Below are 10,049 nucleotides of genomic sequence, written 5' to 3'. Positions count from 1 at the left end.
ACATGTCATGAGAGCCCAAGAACATGCACAAAGAAAAGATCAGAGAGGAGGTCTTTAAGTATAAATTACTGAACTGGGGGCAAACTTCATATTCTCAGTCTGGAGGCTGCCAAATTTTCTGATAATGCCTCTAACCATTGTCATAGCTTGTGAGTTGTTACAGTGATAAGGAGGCAAGGACTGGGAAAGGATTATAAAAGTCTGTGATGGGAGAAGGGGTTTTAATTTAGGGAAACTTTTGTCGTAATGTGTTGACCTAGGATATTGTACCCTCTGCTGTTGAGATGTGGGCTCATCAGGAAACAAGGTGACCAACCATTCTGGTTTTCTGAGTTCTGCACAGGTTCTTAGGTTCTAATAAGAGCTCACATGGGACTTGGTGTTTTAAAACTAGGACAGCTTTGGGCAAATCAGGACAAGTTGGTGACCCTTTCAGGAGACCTATAAAATCTTCTAAGATAAAGAGACACTTTTGTGCATATCCCTCTCTCCATCACACTGGGACACCCCAGAAGACCATGGTTACTGAGAGGGAGGGTCCTGGCCCTGGTGACAAGCAGTGTCACCTTCCCAGGGAGCCAGGCCGAAACTTCAGTCTTCTTGCAATCTCGTGCCTGGTGGCTGATTTCTCTTTGAAGGGAGGTTGGGCCGGTGAGGCAGAGAGGAAAGAAGAGACTCTGTGGGGAACTTTATTGCAGTTTGAGCGCCATACCTCTCCGTCCCTGGCCTCATCACAGCCAAATCAGGAGAACTGGAGGGGGATCAGGTGGGAGCCGACATTGGCTCTGGCCGTGCTCCATCTCTCCTCGGCTCCTGCTCAAACTCTCGGGGTCTGTTCCTCTACTGCTCCTCTGCATGAAGGGGCTTTCCAGGCAGAATGCCATGCCTGGGCCTTGCCCAGGTGGAACTGAATCAGGGAGGCAAAGAAAATCTGTCAACATTGTGAACTCTGGGTAGATGAAAATCCCAAGAGCATTGGGTCAGAAGGGTGCAGAGTGACCCCAGGCTGAGAGCACTGTGGTTAGCCAAGAGTTCTGGGCTACGGCATTCCTTCTCCTAACACTAATTCTGCCTCTGGATGTTGTAATCTAAACACAAAGCAGTCTATTGTACTGGGCCATGTGCTAATCTGAGTATGTTCACAATTCTGAATGAAATGTAAATGCACCAATAAACATCTTGTACCCCTAAGCTTTAGGACATGTGAATCATTATCTATAACCCCAAATAAATCTTAAATTAAGACCCAAGACATGTCAATTAAATACTTAAAACACTCTTCTTATGTTTAACTCTTATCTAGTTCTGAGCCTAGATTAACTGCTATAATAACTTTAGACCGTGACTTAAACTTATCACAAATTTTATCCACATATAAATTTAACTTACCTAACAGATCTCTGATATGGACTACACTCTAACCCAAATGTACTCTAGCAATAAAAGTGAAACCTGAACGCCAGCCTTAATTAGCCCTGTACTCTAAAACTAACCCTCAATTATTTCTAATAAGAGCTCAAGTTTATCCAAACTCTGACTGCTAAATGTATCCCAAACCTACTACTAATTAAAATCAACCCAAATCCTATAATATATGTAATTTCAATTCAATCCTAAACTTATCTGATTGCTTTTAAATTCCAAATCCAGCCCTGGCTCTATCCTTACCCTAACCGTTGTTTTAGGCATCACCAGAATTCTAATCCTAACCCTATTCTAACCACATCCATAATTCTGACCCTTCCTAACCTCATCATATACCTGACCTAATGTAGCAGGGGCCAGATTCTAACCTAACTATTGGAATTTTAGGAATGAGCCTGTGTATGTTCCTGTGCTGTTCAGCCATTTCCGGGAGAGATGGGATATATAGGCTAATAGGGAGGGGTATTTGTTTTATCAGATTCAGTCCCATTCTTTGATGTGAGAGGGTTCTGAAGATGCTCTCTGTGGGTCAAAGAGAGCAGGCGCAGCCTTACTGGTTATGAAGAACCTTAAAAGGGCAAGAATCTAGGAACACTTAGGGCCAACACAGTTTTTGGGAAACAGACTTCTAGAAGTTCAAGTGGCAAATACATCCAGTAAGTTCACCTGGTAATATCTAGGGACTCGAGTTTTGAACACTGAGGAACCTGAGACAGCTCAACAGCCACATTAACCTGATCTTGGTTCCGGCTCTAGATGTTGGTCCTGGATTAACCTCCTTGGCAGATTCTTGGCTCCCTTCTATTGCTTCTCCCCCATTCTAGTCCCTTCAACAATTGCAAGAGTCAGCCAAGCCAGAGGTTCATCTGTCTTTACCCAAAGGGACAGGGGTCAGAAAGGGACCTCTTATCTTGTCATAGCTCAAATCCGGCTCATTGGACCTCTTATTAGTGCTCTGGACCAGGACAGCAGAATCGGCTCCAAGTCCTTTTGACTGCCTCCTTGACCTCCTTGTTGCGGAGGCTGTAGATGAGCGGGTTGAGAGCTGGGATGACAAGAGTGTAGAACACAGATGCCATCTTGTCGGTGTCCAGGGCATAGCTGGAGCTGGGACGCAAGTACATGAAAATGAGTGTCCCGTACAGCATGGCTACAGCTGTGAGGTGAGAGCTACAGGTAGAGGCTGCTCGGCGGCGACCCTCCACTGAGCGCATGCGAATCACAGCCCCAACAATGAAGCCATATGACACGACAATGACCGACACAGTGGCTGTCTGGATGAAACCACAGACAGCAAAGAGGAGGAGCTCATTGAGACTGGTGTCATTGCAGGAGATGGCCAGCAGTGGAGGGATGTCACAGAAGAAGCTGTTGACCTTCCGGGAGTGGCAGAAATCCAGGCGGAAGGTGAAGGTCGTGTGGACAAAGGCACTGACTGCTCCACCCAGTGCTGATGCTCCCAGCAAGGCCAGGCATACACGCCGTGACATGGCTGTTGTGTAGAGAAGAGGGTTTCCGATGGCCATGTAGCGGTCATAGGCCATGGCTGCCAATAGGCAACACTCAGCGTCAGCCAGTCCTGCAAACACAAACATCTGGAGGGCACAGGCCATGTAAGGGATGGTGGCATGGGGCAGCAGCAAGTCCACTAGCATCTTGGGGCCGATGGCTGAGGAATAACAGGTGTCCAGCAGGGAGAGGTTGGCCAGGAAGAAGTACATAGGCGTTTGAAGTCGGGCATCTAGGCGGATCAGCAGCATCATGCCCATATTTCCCAACAGGCTCACTAGGTAGACTGGCAGGAAAATCAGGAACAGGGTCATGCGTAGGTCCCAGCGATCCGTGATGCCCAGGAGGATGAATTCAGCAGGGGTAACCCTGGTCCAGGTGAGGTTCTCTGTAGTCATCCTGCTGGATAGAGACTAATGAGAGGCAAAGCAAGAGGGATATAAGACATAGGTTATGCCCACCATGGAGGAGGGAGGAGAGAGCACTGGGAGGTAGGCAGACTCGGACTTCCATTCTACCTGTGTAACAACATTGCTGTGTGTTCTTGGACAGGCCACATAACCTCTCCAAACCTTCCTTTCTAATTCTGATGAGTTACTGCAACTTAATCTTCCTGAGGGCAGAATTCTTGTCTGTCTTACTCAGTTTTGTATCCACAGTACTGAAAACATCGCCTGGCACATAGTAGGTACTCAACAAATGTTTGTGAAATGAATGAATGATGGATGGGGCAATAGTTAACATCTGGCCAAGGTTGGAACACTCCATGACTCCAGATGCATTTTGCTCTCCAGTTTCCCAAGGAGGAAAAGAGACAATGAAATGAACAGAAAAATCTCCTGACCCAAAGGGAAACTAGTGATGGATCTTGAGGTTCTGTGAGGACATATTTCCATTGGAGTACGACCTGAGTGGAGAGAGTTCAGATGTGGTCTAGTATCTTGGGGAGGCAACAAGAAATGGACAGAGGTTTGAATGTAATCCAGGCCCAGACTCTCCACCTCTCTGAGCCCGAATTTTCTCATCTGTGTAATGAGAGACAAGGGTGCAAGGATTGAATGAAGAATACATGTAAAATATCTCTCTCACACAGGGCCCAGTACACAACAGGGATTTTCAGGAAGAATCAATGAACTGAACTGAGCTAATGCCCTGCCTCATTACTGGAAGGAAGCAACTTTCAGGCAATTAAAAATAGTGTATTTTCTAGAAAGTGTAACATCGCTTCACACTATTGTGCCTTTGCATTTGCTCCTTCTGCCTAGAATCCATTTCCTTTTTTTGTGTTTGGCAAAACCGATCTTCGATGTAAAGGCTTACCTAATGCACTCAAAGGAAACAAAACCACTCCCTTGTTTGACCCTGCTGCACTGAAGCTTCCATCTGTTGTGGCCCGTCAGCCTTCTAGTCCCATATTTGTGTCTGTCTCTCCTGTGGGATAGGAGGTCCTTGATCCAAAATTCATTCAAGCAACATTTATTGAATACTACTTCACACCAAGAATGGCCCTGCAATTCATTTGTGTATCTCCAGGGCCTGGTGTATGATCTGTTCTCAATAAGTGTTAGTTTCATGTGGAAGAATGAAGCGTATGAACACAAGCCACGTACAGACTTGGTTTTGAGTCTAGGTTCCACTGCTTTCTGGTGTGTAAATTTGGGCAAGCTACTTCACTAGTGTATATTAGGAACTAGACTACTTCCGTTGGGGGTTTCTAAGAGGCGTTAGGTGTGCAGCATACGGCCCGGAGCCGAGTAATTGCTCCTTCCGCTTCCTTTGAGAGAAGTTGAGATGTTCGACACCTACGTGTGCCTGGTGAGGATGACAAAGATTTTCCTACAAAGGACAGCTTGGCTGGAAAAATTTCAAGATGTCACATGTTGGTGAGGTTGTGCTGGTAGAAATGTAAGCTGGGACATTTGAAAGAGACTCTGGCAGTTAAAGACCCCCACTGTGCATACCCTAGTGTCTTAGTCTGCTGGGACTGCCATAACAAAGGTACCATAGACTGGATGGCTGAAACAGTGGACATTTATTCTCATGGTTCTGGAGGCTGGGAAGTCTGGGATGGGGTGCCGGGATGGTTGGCTTCTGGTGAAGGTTATCTTTTTGACTTGATGATCATCGCTTTCTTGCTGTATCCTCAAATGGCAGACAGAGCTAGAGAGCAAGCTGTCCGATCTTATTAGGGGACGAATGCCATTGTGAGGACCCCACCCTCATGACCTCATCTAGACCTGATTACCTTCCAAAAGGTTCCACTTCCAAATACCATCACACTGAGGGTAGGACTTCAACATATGAACTGGGGAGAACACAATCAGTCCATAACAGCTAGTAATTCTACTTCTTGGTGTTTACTTTTGAAAACTCTCACACACACATATACAAGGAGATATGCACAAGGGTGCACACCCTGCGGGACTGTTGGTAATGGCCAAGCATTAGCCAAGCCTAAATCTTTGTCAGTAGGCTCACGGGAGTTAGACAGGAATGGATTCAATTTGTATGTATCGATGTGGAGAAATCTCAAAAAACACACACCAGGCATCCCACAAAAATAAATTCCAAATGGCTACAAGACCTACATGGGAGATAGGAAACCATCAGGATCCTAGAGAAGGACACAGGTGGCAGCATCTTTGACCTCAGCAGCAGCAACTTCTTGCTAGACACATCTTCAAAGGCAAAGGAAACAAAAGCAAAAAGGAACCATTGGGACTTTTCTGCCCGGTGAAGGAAACAATCAATAAAACAAAGAGACAACCTATGGAATGGGAGAAGATATTGGCCAATGACATATCTGATAAAGTCAGATATAAAGGGTAGGTATAAGGAAATGACCAACTCGACACCCAAAACACAAATAATCCAGTTAAGAATTGGGCAGAAGACATGAATAGCCACTTTTCCAAAGGAGACCTCATGAGAAAAGAGACTCAACATCACTCAGCATCAGGGAAATGCAAATGAAAACCACAATGAGATGTCACCTCACACCTGTCAGAATGGCTAAAAAGAACAACACAAGAAACAACCGTTGTTGGGGAGTATGTGGAGAAAGGGGGAACCCTCTTATGCTGTTGATGGGGACACAAACTGGTGCAGCCTCTCTGGAAAACAGTATGGAGACTCCTCCAGAAGTTAAAATTGGAACTACCCAGCAGTTGCACCAGGAGGTATTTACCCAAGGGAATGTGAAGCTTTTAACAACACGTAGGAATTGACTTTTTTTTTTTTTAATATTTATTTATTTGACAGACAGAGATCACAAGTAGGCAGAGAGGCAAGGTAGAGAGAGAGGAGGAAGCAGGCTCCCTGCTGAGCAGAGAGCCCGATGCAGGGCTCGATCCCAGAACCCTGGGATCATGACCTGAGCCGAAAGCAGAGGCTTTAACCCACTGAGCCACCCAGGCGCCCCAGGAATTGACTTTCTGATTGAGAAAATAAAAAGACATAATGACATAGGCAACAGAAAACCTATGGGTAAAAAATGTTAGTTCTTATGGGTAAGGGCTTATTAAAAAATTAGAGTATGTAGTTCCACCTTTGGATGGAGAGCCACAAAATTAAACTAAATGACTTCAGATTTTGAAATTTTAATGGGAGAAAATTTGATTTGCAATGAATTATTGTATATCATTAACAAAAAGCTGTCACCGTCTTAGCTCTTTAATATTCAGAAGCTCCTAGTTTTTATATATTTCATCTTAAATGGTATGAAAGGGAAGGCAGCTGTTAGTATATTTAAAATCACCATTGTGTTTTGATCTTCTAAAACTGGTTTATGATATTTTCTTTCTACATTCTTTTTTTTTTTTTAAAGATTTTATTTATTTATTTGACAGAGAGAGATCACAAGTAGATGGAGAGGCAGGCAGAGAGAGAGAGGGAAGCAGGATCTCCGCCGAGCAGAGAACCCGATGCGGGACTCGATCCCAGCACCCTGAGATCATGACCTGAGTTGAAGGCAGCGGCTTAACCCACTGAGCCACCCAGGCGCCCTTCTTTCAACATTCTTAACAAAAATTTGCTCATGGCCTGCATTTATAATTACCCTTTTACCATATTAGTCACTTGGGAGTCCTGCAAAGGTATTTAATGAGCTAATATTGAAAAATATTTAAAGTTGTCACTATACTATATAAAATGTCAAACATACCAAATATTCTCTTTTGAAAGCAAGCTAAGAAGTATATTTTAAATACAGATAGTCTTCTTTTAAAGCCAAGAAAGTGAAATTACAATAAATTCTTCTTTGACATACTTGAAAAAAAAAAAACACATTGATGTGAAAACGTGATTTTCAGAAAAATATACAAACTGACAAAAGGCACAAAATCATTTTTTTGTATATGTATGCACATTTTTATGTCCATGTATATGAACCATTACTGCTGGGCTCCAACCAAAGATGGGATCCTGGTTAAAGAACCTCAGGACAGGGCGCCTGGGTGGCTCAGTGGGTTGGGCCACTGCCTTCGGCTCAGGTCATGATCTCAGGGTCCTGGGATCGAGTCCCGCATCGGGTTCTCTGCTCGGCAGAGATCCTGCTTCCCTCTCTCTCTCTCTCTCTCTCTGCCTGCCTCTCCATCTACTTGTGATCTCTCTCTGTCAAATAAATAAATAAAAAATCTTAAAAAAAAAAAAAAAGAAGTGAAGACTTCTTTAAAAAAAAAAAAAAAAAAGAACCTCAGGACATTTCAGAATGTTGCATCACGTTTGCCCTATCCACACACCCAGAACTAAAACTAACCCTTCTTATCTTTTATGATTCAGGGTCATTTTTTGCCAGGAAGCTTTATCTCAACACCCAACTGCCCAACCTCTTGTGTTGGAACCCCAGCCACTAGACTGTGTATTATAACCCAGTTACCTAAATGTTTGTCTGTCTCACCCAATCAAGCATTTGCAACTATGCCTCCTTCTTCCCTCTAGCCTTAGGGATACAGAATTTTAGGGACCCTCTCCTCCTTAGTGGCGGCCCTGGTGTAGGTGAGAAAGACTCAAGGGGTAGTTTCTCTAAACTACATGTTCTCCATGAACAGTTCAGCTGGATGACTGACATTCTGCATTCACAATCCGGCTGGTAGTCAACTACTTGTGTGTTTCTGTGTTCTGTCTGGAAAACAAACACTACTCACCTTCACAATGTGAGGAGCAGAGCAGCTTCAAGTGTCCCTCCATTTCTCCATCTGTAAAATGGGGACAATGAAGCTTCAGAGATTTTAGGTTGCTTTGAAATTTTTGAGTACAAGGATCCCCAGACTTCAGTTGTGTAGCTATTATGGAGAGAGAGAGAGTGTGTGTGTGTGCACACACGCACATGCATAAAACACAGAGTTAATTCTCTACTAGTTTCTCTCTTTTCCCTTACTGCCCATGAGAACATTCTAGGGTATCTTTTCTTGAAGGTAAGAAAACTGAGTTCTAGGGCACCTGGGTGGCTCAGTGGGTTAAGTCTCTGCCTTCGGCTCAGGTTGTGGTCCCAGGATACTGGGATCGAGCCCCGAATCTGCTCAGCGGGGAGCCTGCTTTCTCCTCTCTCTCTGCCTGCCTCTCCGCCTACTTGTGATCTCTGTCTGTCAAATAAATAAATAAATAATTAGGGAAAAAAAAAAAAAAAAAGAAAACTGAGTTCCAAAGAATGGGGACTCGTCCCAAGATGTACAGCCATGAAGGGATAAAGTTGGGGCTTAAACTCACATCAGACTCCAAATACGACTTCTTTGTCTCCAGGCAGAGACTCTAACTAGACTGCTTAATAGATCACACCAGTCTGTGGTTGCCACTGTCTCGTCTCTGTCCTCTCATCTTCAGATTGAGTGGTTTCCAGTCTACAGACTTCTGTCATTAGAAGTATTGGTGAAGCTTTGGGTAAAAATATATGGCTGTGCACAGTGTCCAGAGATTCTGATTCAGTTGATCTAGAGCAGGCCTCAGAAATCTGTACTTGAAAAAAATGTTCCAGGTGATTCTGGTGTGCTGCATGATTTGGGATTCCTGAGCAGATAAGAGCGTCTTAATCTTGAGTATGCATAGGAATCACCTGGGGATCTTGTGAAATCCAAATTCTGCCCCAGAAGGACTGGGAGGGGGCTGAGATGCTGCATTTCTAACCAACTCCCAGATGTTACTGATGCTGCTAATTTGGGCACCAAATCTTTAAGTAGTAAGACCCTAGCTCATATCGGTTAGCATTTTCAGCTCTGATGTCTGAAGATTGTAGCTTTCTGGACACTTCTTTTTCCGGCTAGCTCCTTTCTCTCTGCTGAACTCTGTTTTGAGTCATCATCCTCTCTCTCCAGGCCTCACTGTACTCATGAACACATTTAAGTTTGGTGAGGATGGCCTGCTGGCATTTCTCTACATGTGGCTTGGCCATTTCCCAGCAAGCCCGAATTCTTAGCCCATTCCTCCTCAGGACACAGGCATTTGACACGTCTTAGTCCAGATACCAGCCACCTGCCCCGTGATGGTGTGTGGTTACTGGGTTGTTAGGACATACCTAGGAGATGGAGGACGGTGGGAGATCTTCTGGTGGAGCAGCTTCAATCCAGCTTATAGGGTGACAACAGCAGGGACAAGTAGCAGGGATGTCTCCACCCTAACATAGGAACGGGGGGACTTACACACTTCTTGGGCCCGGGGGGAATGGTGTCTTTCTGTTTTCATCCTGATTCCTTCCCTCTCTCCTGTCCTAGACTCCATGGAGACTCCCTTTCTACAACCTTTGGGGACTCCATGAAAGCCAGTGGCAGGGGAATGCCAGGGATGACTCACTCTTTGGTGTCTGGGGAGGATGGGAAAGTTTGATTAAGTGGGTCCCCAGGTTCTTTGTGGGGCAGACAATCATGCTGTTTGGGGAGAAGGGTTCCCTTGGCTCGTTTTCTCCATCCGTTCTTTGGGCTCAATATTTTTTTTATTACGCTTTATGATCTCGACCAACACAAAATTCTTCTTATGTTTCCCCTAACACTCCACATTGTTCCTCTTGCCTGAAATGTCCAGCCTCTTCCTTGTCTACCTGAAAAGCTCTTTTTGTTGCAGAATGAGCTTAATATCACCTTCTGCAGGAAGCCTTCCTATCTCCACTGCAGATACACTGTTGCCCT

At 44.7% G+C, this 10,049-nt stretch overlaps 1 protein-coding gene across 1 annotated transcript; it reads right to left on the bottom strand.

Moving 5' to 3' along the window:
- Nucleotides 1-2,372: 2,372 nt before the first annotated feature.
- On the bottom strand, nt 2,373-3,332 carry LOC125083025 (olfactory receptor 5C1). Its single transcript, XM_047698920.1, has one exon. It carries the CDS (start codon nt 3,330-3,332, stop codon nt 2,373-2,375), a length of 960 nt encoding a protein of 319 aa, XP_047554876.1.
- Between the last annotated feature and the right edge of the window lie 6,717 nt (nt 3,333-10,049).

Source organism: Lutra lutra, chromosome 13 (genome assembly GCF_902655055.1).
Source record: "Lutra lutra chromosome 13, mLutLut1.2, whole genome shotgun sequence".
NCBI classification, from domain to species: Eukaryota; Metazoa; Chordata; class Mammalia; order Carnivora; family Mustelidae; genus Lutra; species Lutra lutra.
Note: the sequence above shows the minus strand (reverse complement) of the source record. Positions and strands in the feature narration are given on the sequence as shown.

Coding starts and splice junctions, on each gene's coding strand:
- LOC125083025 (XM_047698920.1), bottom strand. CDS start 3,332: ATGACTACAGAGAACCTCACCTGGACCAGGGTTACCCCTGCTGAATTC.